The following is a 26,372-nucleotide window of genomic DNA, read 5'->3' as shown; positions in this document are numbered from 1 at the left end:
CCCATCTCTCTCTGCCATCTGTCAGACCATCCATCCATTTGTTTGAGACCTCATAATGCGATACCATAGTATTTGAGTGAACCCCCCTTTAGCATCACATTTCTCAGCTCCACCACTAACACTCACTGAGCTTCTCCCCCTTTACTCACCACCTCCACCATCCCAGGAGGGGCTGCTTCATGCAACAGCGAGTGCCAGTGAAGGATCTTTTACTCCCAAGGCATCTCAGGAACGGCATGTCTGCCAAGAAATCTGGTGTCAATATTTGCCTGGAGCTCTGCAATCACAATTACACAGACTGAGTCAGGCTGCCCTCCATCCTTTCTCCCCCACCATCCACATGCTCCAGTGTGGAGAAGGTGTTGCTGCAAAGACCTGAAACAAGTCTGGTTTTCAGCCTTCATTTCTTTAAGTCAAAAAGAAGGAGCTACAGCTTACATACACTCCATCTACTGAATCCCCAATATCTCACTCAGTCTTCGTTTTCCATGAAATACGCTGTATGGGGAAGAAAAAGGTAAGGAAAAGAAACCAAGGCTTTTCCACATTCCCACAAAGCTTGGGTTCCTATGTAATTGCTTTAACCAGGACAGAGCTTCTCAAGAGCTATGGGACACATTTACTGCTTGATCAGGTTAGCCAGCAGGAAACCATTTTATGGTTTTTTTTTTCCCCAGCAAATTTGACACCACCACCAAAGTTGCTCCAAGACACAAAAAACCCCCACACATAGGGGCAAGAGCCAAAAAATAATCTGTCTAGAGCAAGGACATAACCCTCTGTTCAGGAGGCTCACAATAAAATGCCCCCCCCATGGAACAACACTGATTTCAATATACCAAATTGGCCCCTGGGAGGGAAGCCAATACACAGCAATACTGCAATCCGCCTCGGGAATTAGCTCCAGTAGCTTTTTTTTCTTGCAGCCCCACGCTTACGTCAAGTCACGTGAATACAATTACATAAACTGTACCTTTTCCATGAACACCTTCTCTGGGATAAAGGTTCTCATTTTACTCCACATAAAAACACCCTCCACAGGTTTATAAGCTTTAATTGCTATGCGAACACATTAAAAGTGCCCAAATAAGTCTATTTAATGGTTACACATTAACTATCATACACCTCCAGGCTTGTGTTATCCACCTATTTGCTAGATCAATAAACTGCTTGTAAGCAAACTTTTTAAAAATGTTGCTGCTGCTGAAAGTGTTCCATTCCAGTTTACTAATAACTTTATGAAATTAATTGGAAACTCCTACCTATATCTGAAGTTTTCTGCTTAGTTCTGCTAGGGAAAAAGCAAGCTGGTTTTCAGCACAAAGAATCAAAAACATATCCCTCTCCCATGCTCAAAATTGGATGCTGGTCCACAAGGTAATGCAAGAGCAGTGCAACTCTGGCCTAGGAAGGATTTGGGTGAAGAAAAATGTGTGCATGTGTGCCTGCAGACACAGAGCTCCTCTAAACCCAAGCAGAAAATGTCTCTAGGAAATGCTGTAAGCCTGGACAGCCAGGAGCAGGGAAGCCATTTGCATGAGGAAGACAAACAGAAAGCATTAGCAAGAGGTTTTAGGAAAGTATACACCCAAAATACTCTTATTAGCAATTAAAATTAAGGGCATTGGTCTCAGTGAATCCACTCCTTTGCCATTTATCTGCTGCTGTCCTACACTCGCCCCACTGGGCTCTGACAGGCAAATTTGGCAAATGGAGCAGCAGGTAAGGAGGTGGCTGCCTGCAGCCGATGTGTGCAACAGCAATGGATGGGACAGCATCAAATAAAACCTTACCACAAGGCACCCTTGCCTGTTAAACAGCACCTGAACAAGCCGCTTGGGAAAAGCTCTGCAAGGCTGCCCACAAAAGCAAGCCCTCTGCAATGCTCCACACACCTCTGTGGAGGAGGGCAGAAAGCATTTCATTTACTGTCCCAGACCTAAAGGTATGCATCGGCAACCTGGTGCAGCCCAACTGCTTTCTTGTTATGTCGAGAGTGCACTAAACACCTGCTCAATTTTACCCTGGGCATTTACAGATGCCCTCATGTGCCATCAACCCACCTGACAGACGCTTGCAGTCGGCAGCAGGGGCACAAGGCCAACTCTTGCACCCCCCTGCCTCCTCCGGGATAGGGGAGAGGGCAAGCGAGACCAACCAAGCGGCCTGAGAGTGATTAAGTGTTGATCAAATCCAACTATTTCATAAAGTTTTGGTATGCCCAACCAGCTTCAATGGTCTCTGCACTTTGCTGTGAAAACCCTGTGATATTTATGAGAAGTTTGCACATGGCTCCTTTGTCTTTTTTTTTTTCCTCCTTAATAAGTAAAATGCAGACTCTGAAACTCCAGAGATGCACTTTGATATCCCAGCGTGCTTCTCCAAGCACCCACTGAGTGCTCTCAGTGTCAGCAAGGGCACCAGAGCCCCACACCTCATGACTTCCATCCTTCCGGGGACAGATAACGCCGCTGCTTTCTTCCTAACCAGCTCCCCTTTCCCCACGGCCAGGAAACATCCATTCTCCCACGCTGCCCTCCTGGCCACTCGCTTCCCAGCCCATCTGCAGACCTGCTTCCACAGGGGTCAGACAGACAGCAGGCACTTCGCACCTCACCACCATAAACCTGCCCAGAGCAATTACCCCGCTCCACTCCAGCTGGGAACACATTGCTGCCTCATTTATAGCAGCAGAGCCCCAAGGGCAGCAGGCAGCTGGCCCCAGGGCTGGGGTATACATGGAGAAAAGCCGAAGCCCCACAACAGCAGAGGAAACGCAAACACAGGGGGCTCACGCTGCCTGCTCCCCCTGCCTGCCCACCCCCTGCCTGCGCGTATTAAAAAAATTAATCCCGATCGTAAAAGCTGGAGCACAGCCTGTATTTCAGGCCAAATAATAAGGGGAGGCCTTTATAAAGAAGGAATCACTTACTATTCAGAGGGAGGGGGATTATAAAGGTTATTTAAATTAAAAACAAACTGCACAAACAAATAAACCTCACTGCCTCCCCCCCAGCCACTGCAGCCCAAGCCCCCCGTTGGCTGCCTGTTCTGCACGTTATCTGCAAACCACAGGCAAAGCGATTCCCCGCTCCATGCTGTTTCACAATCTGCTCACTCTGAACCTTACACTACGTCAGGAATTAAACAAACATTTCCTCCTTCTTCAGGGTTTCCCCCCCCATACCATCCAGAGCTTGGCTCCAAAGTCCAGCCGGGCAGCAGGCATGGGGTTGAGGTGTAACTGCCAGATCAGAGAGCTTGGCACACTCCCCACTGCCTCCAACAGCCCCCCCAAAAACGTCCATGGGGGTGGCTGGTGGTGGTGACGGGGCACACCAACCCCATTACACTGGGAGAAGCAAGAGGAAAGCTGGGGGGCAGGCGTCCGCTGCAGCCTTCCACAAAAAACAGCCCGGAAAACAGGAGAGGGGCTCTGTGAAACCCTCAGCATCTCTCCCACTGCTCCACTAAGAGAGGATAAATGCACCAAAGCCACCAAATCTCTGTTCATCAGGCAAAAACAAGGAATGAGGGGAAACTTGTTTGTAGCCTTGCTCCCAAGGAAGTCATCCTTGTGTGTCCTCCTCATCCCAAATAGTCTAAAACTGGGATGAGACCAGAGGGGTGGGAAGGGCGAGTGAGCTGTGCCAGGCTGCAGAACCAGGGGCAGGCAGGGGAGGGAGAGTGGCCGGGGGCCGACATGCAGCCTTCGCCCTTGGCTTGGGATCGCCTGCGCCCATTGCTATGGTAAACAGGCAGCCCCACGCACTCCCAAAATACACCACAGACAGCAGAGGTGGGGAAGGAGGGCGATACTAAAACACAATGCAGAGATAACAGGAACGCTCTGCAGAAGTAAATTAAAACGTTAGTCAGCCCTGGAGACAGAAATCCTCAGGAAACCAGACTTCATGTGCCTGTTTCCACACAGATTACTGGTGATTACGAGTAACTGCAGCAGCAAAATTTGATGAAAAGTCTTCTTTTAATCTGTCTGTATTTTCAAACAGGTTTATGTTACAAATTTAGGGTTTATCTGCCTTAGAGAGCACTGCAAGGGCCATAGCGGGGAACCAGCAAAGTGAGAGCATGAGATAAAGCAAGGGGCCAAACATCAGAACACCAAGTCAGGTTGAATTTTTGTGTGGTTGCTGCTATATAATGGCAATGTCTCATTAAAATTAGGGATAAAGGAAGCTTTTGTTAAAGACCTGCTCCTTCCCTCCCTCCCGTACCTTCCCGCAGGGTTTTGAGATCACATAAAAAACACATCCCAGAGCTCCTCAAGGGATTTTTTTTTTTCCCCAGCAAAGCCAAGGCTGACAAGACTTGACATTCCTGAAATGTTTAAATGGGGGGAGAGGGAGAAACAACAACATTTTTTCAAACCCACTTTATGCATCAGAGACAAGCAAAAATTGGCCCAGGGCCAATTAAAAAAAACAACTTAAAAATATTTGCGAGATCATCTTAAATACTCTCAATGTTCCTGATGGAAAAGTCCCCGGCTGCACAGCGGACGCAAGCCCCCGCGCCAAATACTGCACATTCCTGGAGGGAACTGCGGAGCAGAAAGATATAATCGAGGCGATTGACAAACCACGACACACAACTGCCGGTCCGTCCCCGAGCACCCCGTGGGGACATGCCACCACCAGCACTCGCCCACGGCGGGTCTCGGGCTCTGTGGCGAAGCCCCTGCGGGAGGCTGGCAGGGACCAGCCTCCCCTTCGAAGCAGGTGGGAAGCCTTTAAAAATAAAAACAAAACACATCCCAGGGACTTTGTAATGAGCTCAGGATTAAGAAACCTGGCTAATGAAGAGGCAAGAGCCAAGATATCCAATTTCTGCCAAATACCAGGAAAAGCATACCACTATCAGTAGCCATTATATTAATTAATTCATACACTGGCCCATTTTGTAGCTTTTTCCAGGCTGGGATTTCACTTGCCTGATGCTGCAGGACAGAACCGGGCAAGGAGAAGGGTGCAGACTGAGCACTACAGCTTGCAATAAAACCCATTGAAGGTGATACAAACCAGATGTGGACGGTAACTCCACACGCTCTGAGAGGTATTACAGCTCCATATGCCAGCCACAGCATGCCAGACACTCGGGAGCAAGCACCCATACCGCCAAAACACACTTGAGAGTGGGGAGCATTTCAAGGGGTGCAGAACAGGTTAACGGGAACCCACCGAGCTCCACCGGCCAATTATTCTTCCTCAGTTTACTAGCACAGAAATTTGGGCATCAAAGAGGACTGCAGTGTTCCACTTGTGCAATAAACTCCTTTCACCAACATCACTTCACACTTCCCAGAGTGCAAAGTTCGCGCTGATATTGTTGGCTTTCTCACTCACTGCTTTTTGGCACCGTCCTGCCTGCTTGGCTGTTCATTAATATGCAATCAGTACATTAAAGGCTTCATTCCACAGTCCCAACTAGGCTGTAACAGCCTTTTCCAGCAAGTGCTGTCTTGTGGGGGACAGAAGTGCAAATGTGTTTAGGTGCTCCTAAATACTCAAAATTTTAAAAACCCCAAACCCTATATTCCTACCAATTGGGTTTTACAGAACAAGGGATTATCACCATCAATGCAAATAGTGCCCAGAGAAAACTTGGAAACTATACTGAATTTACTCTCACTATGCTTTACTCCTTTATGCACCAGTTACACTACTAAATTTTTGCACAATTTACAGACTGACTAATCATAACTACATGGCAAAGGCTGCCTAAATGCACTGGCAATGAGAAAGTTCCCACCATTTTCGTTTGAATGATGGCTAGCTGGGAACAGTCTCCCAAAAAAATCCCACCTGTTTTTTCAGCTATCCTCTAATCTTCCAGATTTGAGCAGGAGGCAGGACAGCCCTGCCTCATTTACTGTCACCACGGTTGCATGGAAAACTGTGGCACCATAGATCAAAATAATTTCTGCTCTTTTGGGAGCACTTTCTGAACAGCTCTGCTCCCCATACTCCTCACTCCTACCAGCTCCATCACTTCTAGGCCATCAGCATGCAACGCTCATCCCAACCAGGAAACGAATTCAGCTTAAGTCTCCTGTTGTTCTCTACAAAAATGAGCCATCAGCTGTTGGCTAACAAGCTCCTCAATTAAACACCCTGTATTTACTTCACAGCCTCCTCTTCTGCCCCTGGCCTTGACCATTTCAGCCTCTGGTCCAGCCTGTTCCCTCCTGGCCCACCCAGCATCACCTCCTGCCCTGCTTTCCAAACAGGCACAGAAAACTTACCCAGCCTCCCTTAATATATTAAATCCTGTCTTATTTTTCTTCCCTGGGAGACTAAACATAGGCTGTTCAATATAAAACTAAGTACATGCTCAAAAGACAGAACAAACAGAGTTTAATTGTAAGGAGTACTAAAAAAAGCACTCTAGTTGTTTCAGGTCATTTTAAGCCACATTCTGTCCCAACTTTTGAAAAGTTGCTTATGATGGAGATGAGCCCAACTGGAAAACCAAAATCAAGAACCCCTGAACTCTGAACAAAGGTTTATCTGAGTTTGGGCCCGTATCTGCACTGAATGCAACACAGCCAAATAACATTTTTCCATTACTTTTTTATCACTATTGCTTTGTGTTCTCCCCCCACGAGCACAAGGTCACATCAAAATTTCTCCAGGCGGTACCCAGTCCCATAAATTGTTAGAGATCTGGATTTACATCAGTGGGATTACACAAGATCAGCCAAATGTGCACATGCTGGAGGGAGAGTGCACATGCTGGACAACACAGCACTTTAAAACTGGAGAGTATTTTTCATTTATAAATAGTTTACATTTTTTGGATCCAGTGGCAGACAACCCGCTCAGTCTGTACTGAAACCAAAGAAATATCATGTGTGAGCGCTAACCACAGTGTAACAGAGATAATAAACAACAGACAGGCAGCCATATGCAATGAGGCTAGTGCTTTTGGTAGGGGAGGCAAATTAAAAGGAAAAGAAACACCAAATTCAGCAACCCTCACGCAGCTAAAGGACCTATTAAATTTCAGAGGGGCCTGTTTCTCCAAGTTAGGCTACAGGAGTAACCTCCACAAGGAACCCTGCACCCTGCTGTGCTTCCCTGCTCTCAGCTGTACTCACGGTTTTAGCATCTCTCAGACCATCAACCCAGCGCTAAGGAGGGCCCAATCCAGGTACCTGCAGCAAGGAGGGACAAAGCGATGTCCATGGTGTCACACGAAGCACATGCATAACAGAGCATTGGGAGGCATCCAAGTCCCAGGGCAACGTGCACAGGAGCAGTTCAAATTCTGATCCAAGACAGATCCAGTGCACTCTTCTAAATTATATATAGGAAACAACTACAAGAAACAGGAACCTAAAATACACTGTGCATCTTGCAACCACATACCATGTTTTCACACCCCATGAGATTACATTTGCAAACAGGTCATACTCAGCATCAGGCAAGTGAGGGCTGCTACATGCAAAGCACCTGAAGTCTGCTGGGCTCCATCAGAAGCCTCCAGCCTCATGGACTTCACCAAGAGAACTAACCGAGCTGGATTACAAACTTCCTACACCAACCTCTGCTTTCACACCAAATAAAACTAAAATGAACGCTGACATCTGTCTTATCCATGCTTTTACAAATGTTTTTGATATTATGTCAAACAATATCTTATATCCCACAGAAAAGACAAGTGTTAAAAGGAAGCAGGACAGCTCTGTGCTTGCCAAGCAGAGGAACCTGGACTTGGACCATCTATTGAAATCAGCCTTCCAAGACCAGTTTGATGCATTTTATTATTGCAAGGAATTCCACAAATATGCTGGTAACTTTTGAGCATTAGTGTGGGTTCCTAGGTAGGAAAAAACCTTCTTAAAATATGCACTTTCCGGATTTTGCAAACATTTACCAGATGCAGAGAATTCACGGACAATTCATCTGCCATGACAAGTGTGTAGACACGAAATCTAGCAGAAGAGGCTGAGCACCCATCTCTGTCATGAGTGAAAGCCTACAGCCAGATACGCCTGGCTGAACAAAGGTTTGTTTTCAATTATATTTCAGATTCTTCTAACAATAACTGCATGGCGTCTGGCACCAACACATCTGAGCCTTTGAAGTGGTTCTTGACTTCAGCGGGAAGAGGGGGGAGGGCAAAAAAGGGAATCAATCAGCAATTTCAGTCCGAGTCAAACCTCTTCTCTGAAGAGAACATGTTAATACCACAATCCCCCAGCACACCAGAAATGTGCTAGCAAAAACAAAAACCAAAACAAAACCCATATTTGGGTCAAAATAGCAATGGGTCTGCACTGGGGTTGCTGCTTTCACCTTCAGAAACAAGGTTATGAGATACATGGGTCAATGGTCCCAGACACAGGAGCCTTCCTGCCTCCCAACACCTCCCCGCAGCTGCCTCGGGTAGCATGACAGTCTGCATCCCCTTCCCGGTCGCTCATGCTCACACCTGTAATAAAATGCTCAAGCAAAGAGACATCTAACACCTAAACCCCAACCCCAGCAACCACCAAAAGCACAGTTGAATCAGAACAGGAAGGCAGTGAGCAAAGCTTGCTGTCACGTTCTCCATTCAAAACGCTATTGCTGGCCACCCAGCCCCAAGGAAAAGGCAGCACTTCCACTTCCCTATTTCTGGGCAAAAGCAGCAGCTCCCACTGAGCTCTTCCACAAAAACTTATCATGAATGTACGTTCGGAGCATCCATGACAGGCCAGGACAGCAACATATGGGTGCTGTGGGGTGTAAACTACGGGTGCCGGTGACCACAAGACTGAATCACCTCTGGACATGCTCAGGAGAATATCTGCAGGAGGCTTAGCAGGTTTGCAGCGCCTGCAGGTACATGAGCTGCCATACAGCCTTGCCTCCTTTTCACCTAAGTCCATTTTTAGGTATCTAAACCCCTTTTCAGATCTAGCCTTAAATGACATTGCTAGGATCACCAGGGAAGTCAGTGCAAGAGCAGGGCAACAAACCTCAGTTTTAAAATGCATATCTTCTTTATCTGGTGTGTTCAAATAAGCACAGCTGTGGTTTAACAGCAACAAGGTGGCAGAGTGGAACAGCTCCCAAGACCAGGGATGGTGGTTTTGATCGGAATGATGTTCATTTAAAGAGGGATAAAAATGCCTTATTCATTTTCCCCAAGCTGCGCCCAAGTCTTCCCAACTCTTTTTGTTAGGTCAGGCAGTTTCTGGAAACATCTTCTGGCTCAAAACATTTGCAGAATTTCAAGAATCTGCTCCACAAATCTTGAGGCTGCTTTGTTCAGGAATGCTGACATGTGGGCAAAGGGAAACCAAAACATTCCCTTGAATGCTGCAGAAAACTTTAAAGTCTGCCGAAGATGAAAAATGCAAGAGTCAAAACTCTGAAGGAAGTGTGGGTTTTCTGCTGCATTTCAAATATCACCCCAAACACGCTCTTCCAGCACGGGAACACGGCCGTGCCAGGACAGCCTGCATGCCTAGCAAGGCTGATGGCCTCCATGTGCTCCCCTCAAAGCAGGGCTGGAGTTAGGAATGAATAAATAAAACAGACTTTCAGATCAAGTTTTCTTGGCCTTTACAGAGATGATTGTGCTGTGAAAAAGCTCTGGGCAGAGACTCTCATCTCCCAAGACAGGATCCACCCACTTCCCAATGCCTCCCCATCCACAAGCACCAAAGGGCAAGCATGCACTTGGTCTTCTGCTTGCACAGCTCCTTGGACAATACTTGAGTTGTCCTCTGGAAATATCCATTGCATTCCACAAAACTGAGAAAACTAGATCTCTAGCTTATCCATAAAGCGTAATATTTATAGGCTTACATTAGGTGAGACAGTTTTTCACTGCTCTAATTACAGGACTAGTTTCAGGCCAAGGAGTCTTGCCCAAGCCAGCAGCCTGCTGGTGGCTGCCAAAACAAGGCCCAGCTTCTGCTGCGACAATGCTGACGCCACATCGGCTTGTCATTTATTTCTGCCCTGCTCCCCAACAAGTCCCAACAGACACCACAAGACGAGGCCTGGAGGGATGCTTTCGACTCCTGATTGCCAGGCTGTGGGACACCAGCATCATGGCACTAGGCCAAATGCAGACCAAGAGTGGAAAGCAACCACTGGCAGGCTGGGCATGGGCCAAACAGCCACATATTGCCCCAAAACCACTGTCAAATATTACACACACACTCAGAAGGATATGGTTGGCTCACCCTGGCTTGAAAGCCCTCAGTGGAGGTGGCCACAGAGAACGGCAAAGGAGCCAGCAACTGAAGGCCTGGCAGAGGGAGCAGTGCTGGAGGACTCCTTGCTGGCTTATCCTCTGCCTTTGCTATCCGTGGACCCAGACCTCAGGCATCCTGCAACCCTCTCCCCCACACCACAGGAGTGCTAAGAGAAGGACCAGCTCTGCTTCTCCAGGGCAGGCACGGCCAGGTGGCTCTGAAGCCATTCAAACAAGCCAAGAGGGATTCTGCATTTCAAACCTAAAAAGCAGGAAAGCCATCAAAAGGCATTTCAGCTGTGACAGACCCATAACCTCCCCAAAACACTTCAAGACACATTTTCAATCCACTCCCAGTCCCACCCCAGTCCCATGAGGGCTGTTGCTGTTATTGTCTATCACACAGCAGCATCAGGAAACTGACTTCCCAGGGGTCGGAAATTTTTCTGCCACCAGCTGCAAACAGCACAGGGGACCTGAAAGGAGGGGATGGAGCAGCCCGGGGAGACGGCAGGTCAAAGGGAAATTCAAGGGATGATGCATCCTGCAATGGCGAGGCAGACTGTTTTATAACCAGCGGTCAGAATTACTCAGGAAACCATAGAGGAAGCAATTGGAAATTGTTGGACAGGGAAACTTCCCCATTTTGTTTCCAAACATGCAGGCCTGTAAGTCTGCACCGAATTCCTCTTCTTTTAGCCATGCCTCTCATGAACAAAGCAACATTAATTAGCACACAGCCCCAAAAGTGTTTCAGCTGCCACCTCTTCCTCCCCAAAAAAGGTGGATTTGTGTTGTTTTGACTTAAAAATTTACAACAAGCCTAAATGGCTTAATCACACATAGCCTGTTCCCCAGCAAGCCCCACACTGGCATTACAACTTGCACACGGGGTGCTTGAAAACCTCGCCTTCAAGCCAGCTCAAGCATTCACAGCTGGAGAGTGAAGCAAACAAAGTAAATAGCAGTAACCAGAGCCCAGCCAGCAGCCTGCACACACCACCAGCTCATCGGCAGCACCAGGGCTGCCAAAAGGGACCATCACCTGAGGACAGGGGGGCATGCAGGGAAGGTGTTGGAAAAAAGCTTGTGCAGTCTGAATAAAAGGAAAGCCTGGGAGCTGGAGCAAGCCTGGGAGACACACAGAGGGATGCGGCACAGTCCCAGTGTCCCTGCCAGCTGAAAGGACAGCTCATCAGGCTCTTGTTAAACAGACCACAGAGTGGTAGCACTTGAGACACAAGTGCTAGGAACCATGAGACAGACACACTGTAGTAAACAGCCTGGGCTGCAATTTGGCATCTCCCAAAGATGCTGCCCAGCTGCATGGCTCTGCCTTCTCCCCACACTTGCTATAAAGCCCAGACCCCATGAGCAGCCAGAGCAGGCAGCAGTCCCAGACAGCTCTCCCTGCCCTGCCACAGTACTGCCAGGGAGCAGGGAGATGCAGACACCCAGGGCCACTGCTTCCCACCCGGAGCCGATTGCTCAATGCCCATCGGGCCACGAAGGCATCTTCTTCCTGGAAACACTGCTCCAAGAGAGGAGCAGCGATTCACCCAAAATGATTCCCAGCTGCGGCCATGGCAGTCACAAGGGCTTGCTGCTTTGGCTGAGACACTCCCCCACTGCATGGGTGGCACCACTTTATACACAGAGAAACAACTATGCCAGTCCCCAAAGAGGCCAGGATTCAGGTGCTGCCTCCACAGCATCCCTTGCTCACAGGATGATGCATGGGGTAACCCAGCACCAAACCCTCCACTCCTACCTACAGATAATAGCTAATGCCAGCACCACCCCAGCAAGACTCTGAACCTCTCCTTCACTGACCTCCTAACAGAGGTAAGCACAGCACTCAGCAGAGCTGTGTCTCACAGCTGGGTCTCCGTTATCTGCTTTTCCTGCGGGGATGGTTTAATGGCACTGCTCTCCCCCACGGAGATTCTTTGATGTCTCATATGAGACAATCTCACACTGCTTCCCTTCCCTGGGTGGGAATACAGCCACTCTCCCCAGCCTGCTGCCTATGAGAGGTAGGCATTTCAAATTTGAGTTTGCTCCTCAAACTGAAGTTGGCCAACAGCATCAAAAGCTCTGGGGGAGAGAACAGACATGCACCATCGCACAGCCTCCTTTTTCAGGAAACCTAGGTAAAAAGTAGTACCTGCCTCAGATTATTAAACCAGGGAGAAGCAAAGCCAACTGCTGTTTTAAGTAGACCATATAAACCAAACACATCCTGTCAGATCTGCACAGCTTTCTGTCCAAGGAGATTGACTCAAAGACCAGTACACATCTCTGCTGGTAAGGTCGGTAAGAATGAAACTGGAGCTCCTGGAAGGGGTTCAGCTCACCAAGAAGTCAAAAGCCAAGCAACTTCACTGGGGAGCTGGCCTCAGCCCCACAGAGATAAACAGATGCATTTACTAAAACTGCAGGAGCTGAAGCAAGTCCCGCATGCATCCCTGCAGACCAGAGAGGCAGGCTGCCGGCTCCTTGTTCAACGGGCAACAAACCAAGTGACACCACTCGAGATGAAAGCACTCAGAAACCAGGGGTGAAGCCTCAGCTCTGCAGACCTCCTCCCAAACCAGAAAACTTCTCCTTGCCCACTCACACAGCAGAGGTGGAGTCTGCCTACACACCATTTTCTTATCTTCATCAAGCTATTTTCTAACCTACTATAACAGGAAAAGTTCATTCATCTGCTCTTATGAACAGAGTCATCCAAACCCCTTAACTTCATCGATCTCAACAGCTTTTGGGTGGTCACAATCTCAATAACAAAGGTTGGAAAGTGGGAAGGAGGATACACAAGAGGTTTACAACCATGTGAAACAATAAAGCCAGCACAACTCTCACAAATGCTTCCAAATCAGAGAGGTCTAAAAATACACAATATCTTATTTACTGATTTAATGCAGAATGTGTGTCCTACTTCAGAAGGTGTCTGAAAGCCAAGAATTCTGACTTGTTTAAGGAGGAAAAAGGAGGAACACAGCTGTTTATAGACTAACATAGATAGGAACAGCACAAAAATATGCTTAGCAAAGGAAAAGTGGGAAGTATTATGACACCTTTCAAAATAAAACATCATATGGTTTGTTTAAATCTCCTACAATAGGAGAAGTCTCCCCATTTTGCCAAAATAAATGAAATACAAGTGTGGATGCAACTCTGCTCCCTGGTTCAGAAGGAGACAAAGGTTTCTAGTGAGTTACAGAGTACGGGATGCTCTCCTGGCTCACCAGCAAGACCAGACCACAGGCAGCAAAGAGATGAGCACCAGCCAACCGCCCCGTGTCAGCAGCACTTGGCATTTCCTGCGCTGCCTATGCCATCACCAGATAGGTGTGGGAGTGATGAAGTAACTGGGCATGAGAGAAGGGGAATAGGGTGGGGAACATCCAGGTGCCACCCAGATCATGAAGAGATACCTCCTCACCCTTTGCAAAAGACAGAGAGGTCACTGCTGACACGGGCCACGCGCACATCCCTGCCATACTCCCCATCCCCACGTCCCCTTGGGGCTGCAAAGCCTGGTGAGAAAGGAGGAAATCCCATGGCTCCATACACCTTCCAGCTCCAACTCAAAGCAATCACCTTGTGCTGGGGAAGAGCCAAATTCGTGTTGCCTGCTCATGGACCAGGCTGCTGCAGGAACAGCCCATGCTGTCCAGACTGCTAAAGGATATTTTTTAGGTCTGTGCTAAAGAAAGGCTTCTGGTGCTTTTTCACAGCTCTCAAACCTGGGTGGACTGCAGCTGACCGAGACACAGCAAAAAGCAAGCAAAGGCTGCTTGGGGCTGCTCCCCAGGCAGTGGTGGTGGAGAGCTAGCTCCAGCCTTCCCCCACGCATGCAGCGGAGGAAGGAGAGGCACCAGTGTTTGGACAACTGGAACACATTTAGGGGGCGATTTTTCACAGGGCCTCCAGCCAGGCTGTTTCCTACGATAGTTGTTTTATTACCCATGATACAGCCCACAGACCAGCAGCTCCTCCATCCACGAGGTCTCCCACCACCCCACTCCTACGGGGACATCACCCACATCAAGCCCCACCAATGGGGCATCTACACACCTGGCACACCTCCAGCATCACATCCTTAAATGCAACCAGAAGACAACACCCAGTAAACCTGCCATCTCCATGTGAATATCTTCCACCAAGCCCTGTGGACATCCAGTTCAACACCTTCAACCCCAGTACCCATCCATACTGGCAAACAGAACTAGCCAAGCGCTGCCGCACACGCTGCAAGCACCGACCCACTGGGCCAGCCGTCACTTTTCAGAAGTATTTTTTAGATGATAGATAACACAGAAAACCTGTGTTTATATTGGCACACAGCAGACTAAAACAGACTTTAAGTGCAGTTATAAAACAGCCCAGTCTACACCGGCTAGGCAAAAGGTGTTTTGAAATTGCAGGGCAGCATTTGGAGAGAGAGTTGTTAGTAGCTGGTGTTGATGGTAAACTCTCCAGGGCAAAGGAGTATTCACAGTACTGAAAGACAACGGGGTCCCATCCTGGCAGGTGCCCATCCTAAAAGCACAGGCTCTGGGCAACCAGGGAGAGACACGGTGGTGGTGAGGATGGATCCACATCCCTACGTGTGGGGAAGTGGGAAGCAGCACAGCCCCGACTTCGCATTTTGCATCTCTCATTTCCTTCTTGCACCTGCAGGCTTGTCCTGCCTTTCTGCAGGGAGCAAAAAACTGCCAGCTAGAGGAGATGGTCTAGGAATAAAGCATCTTATTTCAAGATTTTACAGCCAAATTTCCACTGAACTCAAGGGGTGTGTTTTCTAATCTGAAAGGGTTCACCTAAAAACAGGTACCTTCAACACAAGGGAAACATTTGCGATACACAGCCTGTATAGGTGAGTAGGGTTTACAAGAAATGCATTTAAGACTGCAGCTCTGCAGATTTCAAAAATTAATGGAATTGCCCCAGGGTGTCCAAAAAAGGGAAATTCACAAACAAAAGTTACTGCCTCGTTATGAGCAGCAAGACTACCTAACCGCCCCCCCCCAAACATGACAAATTCTCTTGCACACAAAACTTTAGCTCCAGAACAAAGCTTTAGGCAGCTAACGCATTTTTAAATGCAACTTGTGCATGACGCTGGAGTGTACATTTTATAGATCTGTAGCTCTGTGTAAAGCTGTTCAACTGTAAAGGGCCTCTGATACTTTTCCTGCTGAAATCCATGCAAAGCCAGTGCAGCAAACTATGAAACTGCCACAACAAGTGCAAATAACCAACCATCCTGCCTGCACATCCAGCGTGGTTAACATTAATAAAAACTAGGCAGATGGCTACAGTTTGAGACCCATCCTTCAATTCTTACTCAAACTGAAAATGCAACCACGCAGCAGTGAACCACGCTCCTGGAATTGGATGAGACACATCATCAGGTCTTGAGAGGTGCCCCCAAAATAGCAGGGCCTGCTTCTAGACTTCTCCAAAATTATATGGTTGCGGCTTGAGAGACAACGTGCTGAAAATATAATGAGGGAGCATAACATATCACATATGTTGTGGTCCTGCTCTGAAGCTGGAAGAGGCTGGGGTTGAAGGACTTGGGCTGCAGTGCAGCACTTGGTTAACTATTAATGGATGACTCAGCTACAATAATAATAGGTATTTTGTGTTGTGTGCTAGCACAACAGCATCCTGGTCCTTGACTTGGGCCCCTATGCACAGCAGAAAAAAAATACCTCATAGCACTTCATTTATAGCTGAACGTACCAGGAACTATGAAAGAGGGTTTATTCACCCTTTGTTTCTTCCTGCAGCTTCACGCTCTGCTCCTCCCTTCACGTGCCACTAAAAACCAGTGAGGGACCTCAGAGGAGAGCTGCTGGTGGGTACCCAGCCTCCCAGGCTTGCATGAAACCACAATCCAGACCAAGGGGCTATGTTTATTCACTGTTATTCACCAAAGCCATGCTCTATGTTAAATCACTCCCCTCGCCCTGAACGAGGTGCTAATTCCTGCCCACCCCAAGTCCTGCAGAGCTGATAAACCTGGAGCCTGGATTTTCTGCAGATAGCTCTTCCCAGCAGCATTAGCCTAAATTATCTCTACTCTATTCATCCACATGACCCCATCCAGCTCCACACTGCAAAACAAGGGACTCACACTGGGCGATTAGGTTAGCAGCACAAAATGATTATGTTAAAAGCTGATGAGCTGAGCTAACTCAATCCAAGGTGTCTCACGGGGCAGCCAACAAGATCAATTAAAAGCCCTGCAACCCTAATTGAGAGTTTCTGGGTGCGGTTGACATACAAGTCAGAGACAATACACAAGTTCTCAGCAGAGCTGGCTACTGAGGAATGAAAGCCATCATCCCATTTTGCAGCCACTCAAACTTCAAGACACAACTTTAACCCCTCTTCAAAAGATCAAAGCAACCAGAAACGAAAGGCTGGCACTGCTTGGGCAGGGCCAGGGGCTCCTGGCACTCAGCAATTCCCAGCTGCCCTGCAGAGCCAGTGGGAGCTGCACATATATCCCAGGCATATGCACAGAGTCAGGAAGGTGTTTCTCCAGCACCTGGGGGAGTGCTTCAACATGAAGCCACCTTGAACCTTTGCAGCATGCTCTGCTAAAGCTGCACACTGGGGAGCATCCTTCCAGTGCTCTAGGATTCTCCTGCATCAGGTGGGGCTCATGCCAACTAAAGCCCCATCTCAGCAAAGTGCTGCTTCATCTGCCTAAATCCCCATCAGAGACAAGACTCCAGCACCAGCTTAACTTTAAGCAGGGAAGTGAAATCTCACCCACAGCTCAAGGAAGCATTTAAGTACCTAAGTGCTTTGTTGAAGTGTTTGGGCTCCCAAACATATCGTTTTACCACCTCTAGCCTCTTGATGCCAGCAAGCTAAGGGAGAAAGCAATCAGCCTCACATTTGCTCTGTCATCCCTTAAAATCCAAGTAGGAACTCCTGCAAGGCTCAGCCACCCCCAAACCTTACATCCACAGAACTGTAGAGCAGTTTGCACAAGCAAAGAAAAAAATATTAAGCTTTATCTCACACATAATAATGGTTGATTTTCCTAGAGAACAATTGATGGTGTGTTCGTTTTTTCAGCTGCCTACTGAGATGCTCGTTCCCCTGCCCTGGGAATTTTCCCTCTGCAGTTCCTCCTCCCCCGGCTCCCAGACCATCCATTCTCCCCTTTTCAAACTGCACCCATTGTAAATGGCACTGAATATTAACACAGCCCATTGAGCACTTGCTCCTTTTGTACGGGACCCCTGCGTTTCAAATTGCAGTCACTGCAGAGAGGAAAAGCCTCGAAGTGATTAAATGCCATGAAGTTTCTCAAAAGGAGAGACGAATATGCAGAGGAGGCTGAGGGGGTCCTAGAGCCTTTCACTTGAAGCCAGGGGCTTCTGCAAGAGCCAGAAAGGCTTCTCAGTGGGGATATTTTATCCCATTCAGGCTTCATTATGAATCTCACATGTACTTCTAATCCTAGTCTGATTGAGATAATTTCTGCCCCAGCTGTGGCTCAGTCAGGGATTAAGATGAGAAGACCAGACAGCAGTTGCAAAGGGCTTGCTGTTAACTGCTGTTCTTCAGCAAGCACCAATAAATATCACAACATGCTGAGGGTGGTCAGCGAATCCACCGACACATGTTCACACAGGAAGGGTGGATTTATTTACAAGTGTGTGTATTTATTTGTGCATAAGCAGCAGGCCCAGAGAGGCACCGCTTTGCAAGGAGAGGCTTTGCTGTTACCCCACCAGGGCCAAGCTCCAGAGCAGCAACTGCAAGCCTGTAAGGTGCAGAGCCATCCTGCAGCCCCAGGGCTGGAGACCTTCCCCAAGCAAGGCCACTGCTGAGGACAATGCTCCATGAAGCACCAAACCCAAGCGCGTCATTGCAAGCTGAGCAGGATTTTTTTTTACAAGCACCACCAGCTCCCAGCGCTGTCCCACTTGAGCAGGAAACCTTCCTTGGACTACCACCCAGGAGGGAGCCACTGGCTTTGCGGAATTTCTTTGGGTTTCCACTCCCTCTTCCCCAGGAGGAGGGAGGGGGACCGGCCACCTGCACTGATCCTCACCCCCCTCTCCCAAGCCATCCTTCCAAGCCCAGCGGCCCCCCGGGCAGCCGGCACACGGTGAGGGCTCCGCAGCTGCACAGGGCCAGGCGCCATGAGCCTGGGGTGACAATTACTTAATCTTTGTTCCATTATTTCAGCAGGGCTGGAAGTAGGACATGCAGGGGAGGAACTGCCAGCAGCACTCCCCCCTCCCAGCACCATCAGCAGGAGAGTCCCCCCCACTGCCTTCTCTTCTAGCATCTGCAGAGGAGCACAAGTTACTCCAGAGCCTGAGAGCAACCAATGTCCATCTCCAGAGAGCACCATGCACACAGGCAGTGGCACAGCAAGTTTTCTGCAGAGCCCCATTCTGCTTTACCAAATAAGCAAAGAAGCTACTCTAACATGTGAGAACAGAGCAACAAGACCTGACACACTAAAACCCCAGTTCAGCAAGAAATTTAAGTTCATAGGTAGTTTTGAGCACAAACATTCAGTTTCGTTGTTTTCAACAAAATCTTTGTGTGCATACACTCGAGCACAGCAAGAGCCTGCTCCTGACTCCTATTTCAAATGCACTTCCAGGCCCTAAAACCATTGATGGCACCCACAGGATTTTCAAAAGCATCCAGACACTTTGCCCAGCTCTCTCCAGACAGCAGCAGCACCATGCAAACAGCCAACATCCACACAGCTGGTGCCTCAGGGCAACTTATCCATATAGCCAAACCCCAGAGCCTCCCTGGGAAACCAGGAGCAGCTCCTAGCCCAGCTCTCCTGGGCACTTGAGGACGCTGCCTTGTTCCCAGACACGCCAGGCACACACTGACCCAGAGGCAGAAAGGTCCATGCATGGATGCCCAGTATCCCCAAAAAAACCTTTGCCTCGTCATTTGGGTCAAACACACACAACACATCTGTTTACAATAAAAACTTTCACTCCTCCAGTCCATACCAGCAATGAATTAGCTATCCAACTGCACTTCCACAGCCCCAAAGCCTTCTCACCATTAAAACTGGTACCCAAAATACTATTGCTCTATCACTAAAAAGGAAGGAAAAAACCTCTCTCATACATGATGCCTAGAAGAAATCTCTCTTCTACCACTCCTCAAAAATTAAGATGCATGGAGAGACAGAAACAGAGGATGCGCCATGCCACCAACACTGCTGGAGCCCTGCACCTGGCTTTTCTGGGAACAAAGCATTTTGTACTTAAGCTCGGCCCTGAAGTTTATGCCATGTATTACACTCTAATGTAAAAACAAACTTCAGACTTGAACACCCAAAGACATGAAGCATCTCCAGCAGCTTCCAAGTGAGACACTGCAAAGGAGCCCTGCCCAGCAGAGTTTGATTCTCCTGGCATCCCCCCCGGACCAGGGACTTCTCACAGCTGCAGAGCTCGCAGCGGCTGGGTGCTGCAGCTCCCGTGAGGACAGTATGGGTCATGCCAGAGTGTTGCAACGTGCCCTACTCAGGGCTGCTCAGCCAACAAGTCCTGCACACTTATACAACTGGCATGCAGTGTTGAGCTGCCTGTTGCTTTTAAAAAAAAAAATATCTGTGCCACACTGCATTAACTGTGAGCAACTGCAGTGCACCAGCCCTTCTGCGTATCAGTTATGCTTTCTGAAAGCTAGGGAGAAAAATTACAACTCGAGCTCTACTGCCAACAGAGAAATAACAATAGTTTCAAAAGATCCCAATGCTTTTCCTCAGTACTGATAGTCCTGTTGACAAAATACACGGTGCAATTAAGTCTGTTCCAGAACCCTCCCAAGTGTGCCGAGCCACATTTCCAACTCTACAAACAAAAGCTTTATCTCCACCACACTGAAAACCGACTCCAAGCACTGCTTCAGCATTGTGGAATTCATTAGGAATAAAAGATAAACTGCTAAGGGGAGATTTTTCAATAGCACTTTAATGAAGTTAAAGCACAGCCACCACGAGTCACTGAAAACAGGATTTATCTCGTCTCCTATTAGCGATCGAACATGCCCAAGCTTATCAACCTGGGGAAGCAGACACCTTCGGTGGGAGACGCAGCCTGCCCAGAGGCGACGGAGATGAGGGATGCACAGCTCCCACATTGCGCGTCTCACCCCGGTTTAGGGCTGGGGGGGGGGACCCGCACCCCCAGGCTGTGCTCCTACATCAGCCTGGGGCCACTGCAAACCTTCACATTTGCCTTCTGTTTCTTTAAAAGGGCATGTTAAAAAAGAAACAAAGCAAAAAACGACAAAGATAGTTGCGTAGAGATAACTTTTCTCCGGCACATGGTGCTTTTATAGAGGACATTAAACAACTACTAAAAAATGAGTTAGCAGCTCTCTGCACCAGAAATGAGCATTCATGATCCCACCAAGCATGAAAAAACGTGCTTCAGTTGCGTCCCTAAACTGAAATAAGCATTAAGGGATTTTTGTAGTTATTGGAAACAATATTACTTCAAAACCAAAAGTGTTTGCAATAGCTTAAATGTCTGCTTTCTATATTAGCTATGGAGAAGGAAAAAACCCTTAATTTTGCATTGTCAGATATGAAAGCCATCACAAATTTCCACTTTAGCTAATTCTTTGGTTAGTTTAGAATTTACAAAGTTACAAATTATATTCTGTCTAAGTGGTTAAAAGATCAACAGCCCACAGGTCTGTAGCAATAGTTTTATACGTGCTATTACTTCACCAATAAAGTTTAAACTGAACTCAAGACACACAAAAATCTGTTCCATATGAAAAAGACACTCCTGGGTATTAGCACTCCTGAAAAAAACCAACAATAAATTTGTTCAGACTGGGCTATTAATGCATTTCTCTGCATGAACAAAGATATGCTGTCCTATTTTAACAGGCATATAGGGAATTATGCTGAGAAAACTAAGAACTTGCTCTGAAAGGTGCCCAAGGCTGAAGGAAAGATCCTTCAGAGCACACAGCGACAGGTGAACGGGATGAGTCAGGGTTTTAATGCAGAGGCCACACATTCCTCTTGGTACAACACCTGATAATTTCATGTAAAATAAGGCATTTCTGCAGCCAGAAGTGAATAATACCAGGAGAACCTGACAAACCTCTAATAATTCTTCTTAATAAGGAGCTGGATGATCTCCAGCAACACTTCAGTGACTGTGCTCTCTCCTGCCAGAGCTGAGGAGTATCTATTACAACCAGGGGTTTTATAGATTCAATAATCTATAAATCTGTTCAAACAGCAGAAAGGCCCAGCAACAGAAGCACTGAGACGCTTTTCCCTCTCCCGTTCTGGATCCTTATTTCCCCAAGGTTAGCTAATAGTTGAGGACACTTATTTTTACAAGTTTATGAGCACACACACACACACACTCTCAGTCTTCCTGCACTGTCAAATGAACTGAGTTCTCAAAGCCGAGCACACTTTCCCCCCTAAATCTCCTGTGCTTCATGTGCCTGACATTTTATTTCAGATCTTGCCAGGTCAGAGCAGCGGTTACACAACTGGAGCAGACCCACTGCACTTTACGGGAAACGGCAATCACGCCGTCCTGCACTTGGGCATGTACCTGAACGCTTTAAAACACCATTCTAGGGGAAAAAAAAAGAAGCCACAGTGCTGTACTAACCACCAGGTGCTGGGCTATAAGTTCAGCTGCCATCCAGGACATATGATACACTGCACGTTAATAACTTCGATAGACGGACAAGCACCAAGGGAACCACAGCCAGCCACGCAGCTTTTATTGGAAAAAAAACACCTGGTTTTTCTTGAAACACCCCAACAGCACCACAAGAGCCCCCGACTCTGTTTCAACCCACGCTCGCTGCCTCACCAGCTTTCACACCTTAACTGTTAGCAGCTCAAAACGTCAAAAGGGAGTGCGCGGCCCCAGCGCTGGGGTCCGTATCTGGGGACCTGGGTGCAGGGCGGGATGCTGGGCACGGTGCGGGGCTGGGGCGCGCCCCGGTTTGGAGCACCAGGCCGGGCGTGGGATGGATGTCCTAATAAGGATTCGGGAGCCCAAGCTGGCCGTTATCTCCCGCAAATCCCATCGTTAAGAGACCAAACCTGCTCCCGGCTCTTCCTCCTCTGAGACACCCGTGTAAAGGGGAGGGAGAGCCAGCCCTGCGAGGACCGGGCGGACAGGGAGCCCCGAGCTCCTCTCACCCGGGACCAGCATCGCACCCGCCGCCTCCGTCCCCGCCTCGGGTGGGAGCCAGAGGAGGCACCGGATCACGAGAGAAGTTTCACACCGCGCAGCTCAGCGCCTACAAGGCGGCAGAGGTCACTTTGCTTTAAAAAAAAAAACCAAACTGACTTTTGTGGGTTTTGGGGTTTTTTTTGTTGTTTAGAGGGGTTTTTTTTGTTTTACAAGCCCCCCGGTGCGCCCAGCTGCGGGCGCACAGCCCCCGGCAGAGCGGTGCTGCCCAGACCCCCTCTTCGCCCCCAGCCCCTTCCCCGCCCGGGTCCCCCCCCCGCTGCACGCCCCCTCCCCAGCGCGGCGGGGCCCCCCGCCCGGTACTCACACGTGCCGCGGCCAGCGGGGCAGGTCCCGGGGCACGGCGGGCAGCGCCAGCCCACCGCAGCTCAGCAGCTCCCCGCCGCAGGCGCAGCCGGCGGGGCAATCGGCGGCGGTCGCCGAGCCCAGCAGCCCCAGCAACAGCAGCAGCGCCGCCGCCGCCGCCGCCCCGCCGCTCGCCCGTGACGGCACCGCCATTTTGTATCCGGCACCGGAGAAGGTCCGAGGCGGGAGGAGGCGGCAGGAGCGGCCCCGGCGCGGAGCGCAGCGGTAACGCCGCGGGGCCCCGCGAGCGCTCAGCGCCGCTCCGCCGCCCGCAGCATCGCCTCGGCCGCCGGCGGCGCGGCGCGGCCCCGCGGGGCGGTCACGGCACCGGCATCCACCCGCCAGCGGGCGGGCGGGCACCGCCGGGCGGGTCGGGTCCGCGTCCCCGCCGCGGAAAGCGCCTCCTCCTTCACGCCGCACGGCTCCGGCCCGGCGGCCGCTGGAGCTCCCCCTCCTCGGTGCGCTCCCGCGGGGCTGAGAGCCGCTGCGACCGCCGCACCACTACCGCGCCGCTGCTCCCGCTCCGCCACCGGCCCAGCCCGGCCCCGCCGCTCCCCGCCCGGCCCGAGCGCCGCTCGCCGCGGACCCACGTTGGCGACACCGCAACATGTAGCCGCGCCGCCCCCTGCGCGCCCGCCCATTGGCTGGCCGGCGTCCTCCGGCAGGCCCGCGCGCGCCGCCATTGGCCGGCAGGCCCCCCCCGGCGCGGCGCCGCGGCGCCCCATTGATGCCGGCGTCCCGTCAATCAGGGGCGCCGGGGCCCGCCCCGCTTTCCCACTCCAGGTGTGAACGCGGGCGGCCGCCGCCCCCTCCCGCGCTGCCCCTCTTAAAGGGGCCGCGCCCGCCGCCCCCCTCCCCTCTCCGCCGCGGGGAAAGCGGTTTAAAAATCTTCCTCCCGTAGATGTGGACAATCTGCGTCAAGACCAGGGTCTGGGGGCTCCCCCACAACCCTATGTGCCCTTCCCCGGACGCCACGAAGCGGCTGTGGGGCCACACTCCCGAGGGACACGCGTGTCCCGCCACGAGCCAGTTGCAGGAGTGGATTAATTATCCACCCGTGTTTCAGACCAAACCTAAGCAGCGGGTTTCACTTCTCAAATTGATCCCTACTTTTGAAAGCCCAGCACACACCAGATGTAAGAGAGCACACAGTCCAAAACGGGTCGAAGCATGACTCATTAGATAGCTGCAGCAAGATCATTACGGGCAAAATTAATCTTAGAGCATCAATACACTCTAAAGACTGAATTTAGAGGCTGCTCCTGAGCTTAGTGGAGAGCATCCAACTGGCTTTGGTCAAGTTTGGATGTGGCCCACACAGCAATTTAGGGGAGGAAGCTCTGTCTGGAAATCCTGAGGGAGGAAGATTTAGCTTTGGAAGACGACATGATATGAAATGTAGAAACTGGGTTTATTGATGGGGCAAGATCTTGCTCCAGGATGAAGAGTTTATGATTTCAGCATCCCCACCTGAAAGCTCAACCGTACACCGCAAGAAGCAGTGTTAACTATTGCTGGCGTAGCATTTCCCTGTTCTCTATTTACTCTTGACACTCCACCTGCACAACAACTATTTGGCCTTCGGGACAGCTTCGAACGTATCAGATTGCAGAGATTAACCGTAAACGGAAAACCCAGTCTCTGCAAAGGCTTCTCCCCACTCAGCACTGGGATGACCAGGACTTTTCAGGCATCCCGTCCCACCGACTCACACCTTCCCGGGGACCAAACGCCGGGCGTGCCGAGCCCAGGTGATGCTCACCGGTGTCGGTGCCCTCGGCAGCGTGGCCGGGACGGCTGCTCTCCCCCAGCCACGCACAGCCTTGCGCTGGGTCCCCGATGACAAGCACACCTTTCAGCGCACACGCTGCGGATACTCTGTGGGCCAGCCCTAAATCTTTCCGGGAAGAATCAATAGGCATTATTTATAGATAGGGGCTTTCACTAGGTAGAACTTGGGGTTTAGGCTTTTGTTACGCCAATGGGGGGAAAAAAAATTTTAAAAATTCACATTATTGTGGCTTGGGGTCTTATTTCAGCTTTCAAGAACTGGAGAAAACAGGAGAATGGCTTACATTTAGTCCTCTAATTTATTTGAAAGCTGTTTGCAAACCAAAAGCAAGAGCTCCTGTCCCTGGGAAAGGAACCTGGGGCAGGAAGGGTAGATGCATTACAGAAAATAGTGCAGTCTTATACAAATATATAGCCAATTTAAAAATATGTCTTTAGTTCTTCGATGTGGGAAAACTAAAGTTTAAGGCACTTTTATGGAGCAGATTTCTCTTGCCCATTAGGGAAGCCATCGTGAAAATAAAAAACTTTTGGTTTTTTTACAGTGTTTTCAAATTTGACACCCAAGCTTTTTAATTAATTTTAACAATTAATTTTAATATTTTTCAATTGTTCTTGCCATCACTGACCTCAAACCCTGCTGATCTCATCTCACACATTCAATGTAGGACTCTCGCATCGCACCACGCAACTGCCATTGCAGTGCTCGTCCCCAAAGCCCCTCCGCTGTTCCCCCGTCCCGTGACAACGGCGAAGGGCTGGCCATGGGGTTTCCCATGGAGAGAGAGATCCGAAAGCCTTAGATAACCTTTTTAAAAGAGATATCTAAAAGAAGATCTCCTGGGTACAGGTCCAAATCGCCTCACATGTGCACAGGATCACGGTGCACTGAAAATAATTCAGCGAGGGCAGTTGGTAGGAAATGAGACTATTCTCCCAGTCGCGCTCTCCCTCCTACCCGAGTCCATGCCTTTGCTAGAGAGGAGTCTGTGTACAGCATGGAGGATGTTTCTTCCTCGAACCTCATTAAATCTAATTAAATAGCTTACAAAAGTATTTATGAAAACAAATTTTAAAATGGCAAAGGCATGCCAACAAGGAAGATATTTCTAATTCTGCCGGTGTCTTTTTGTGGATTTGGAATTGGTTCAGAAGTGCACACTTGGAAGGTAATTGCTGACAGCATGCAGAATCCATCAAGCTATAATTAACACTCTACTATTATTCTAATTGCCTCACTCAAGCTTCTGTGTTTTTTAATTGTAGAGCAATTTGCCAATAGAGAATTTAATTGCAATACATATTTTATACATTTTGGGACAAAGTACCATTATTTCCACTTCAGCAAAAATGTTCCTCAGTTTTTAATAGCTTGCTTTATTCTTTTCTAGGATTTTTTTTGCCCGATAAAGGAATTTGATTGCAACCTCTTGTGAAATTAGTAATGATATAATATACAGGAGTGCCTGGAGGCTTCAGTTTGGATCATGACTCTATTAAGCTAGGAACTGTACATACATGTAGCAAGACACAGCCCTGAGGAGCTTGAAATCTAAACAGAGAAGACAAACTGAGGTGAGAACAGAAGTATTATCCCTGTTTTACAGCTGGGGAACCGGAGCCCCAGATCACTCACCTTAGGCGACCCTGCATACCTGGGGTGCAGCCAGGAACTCAAACGAGCCCTGAACGCAGGGCACCCTTTGTCTTTAACATGAACTTATTTTCTGTCTCCTGGTTCCTGCAAATCTC

At 49.2% G+C, this 26,372-nt stretch overlaps 1 protein-coding gene across 1 annotated transcript in view; it reads right to left on the bottom strand.

Moving 5' to 3' along the window:
* LRIG1 (leucine rich repeats and immunoglobulin like domains 1) overlaps positions 1 to 23,512 on the bottom strand; it is a 96,924-nt gene extending 73,412 nt beyond the window's left edge. The window contains exons 1-2 of the mRNA XM_050904865.1: positions 23,420 to 23,512; positions 22,792 to 22,859 (exon numbers count right to left, since the gene is read on the bottom strand). Coding sequence (XP_050760822.1) covers positions 22,792 to 22,859; positions 23,420 to 23,512 — 161 coding nt within the window. The remainder of the gene's footprint in view (positions 1 to 22,791; positions 22,860 to 23,419) is intronic.
* Positions 23,513 to 26,372: the final 2,860 nt, after the last annotated feature.

The sequence above is a fragment of the Gymnogyps californianus genome, chromosome 13 (assembly GCF_018139145.2).
Source record: "Gymnogyps californianus isolate 813 chromosome 13, ASM1813914v2, whole genome shotgun sequence".
NCBI classification, from domain to species: Eukaryota; Metazoa; Chordata; class Aves; order Accipitriformes; family Cathartidae; genus Gymnogyps; species Gymnogyps californianus.
The sequence above is the reverse complement of the archived record's forward strand: the minus strand, read 5'-3'. Positions and strand labels throughout refer to the sequence as shown.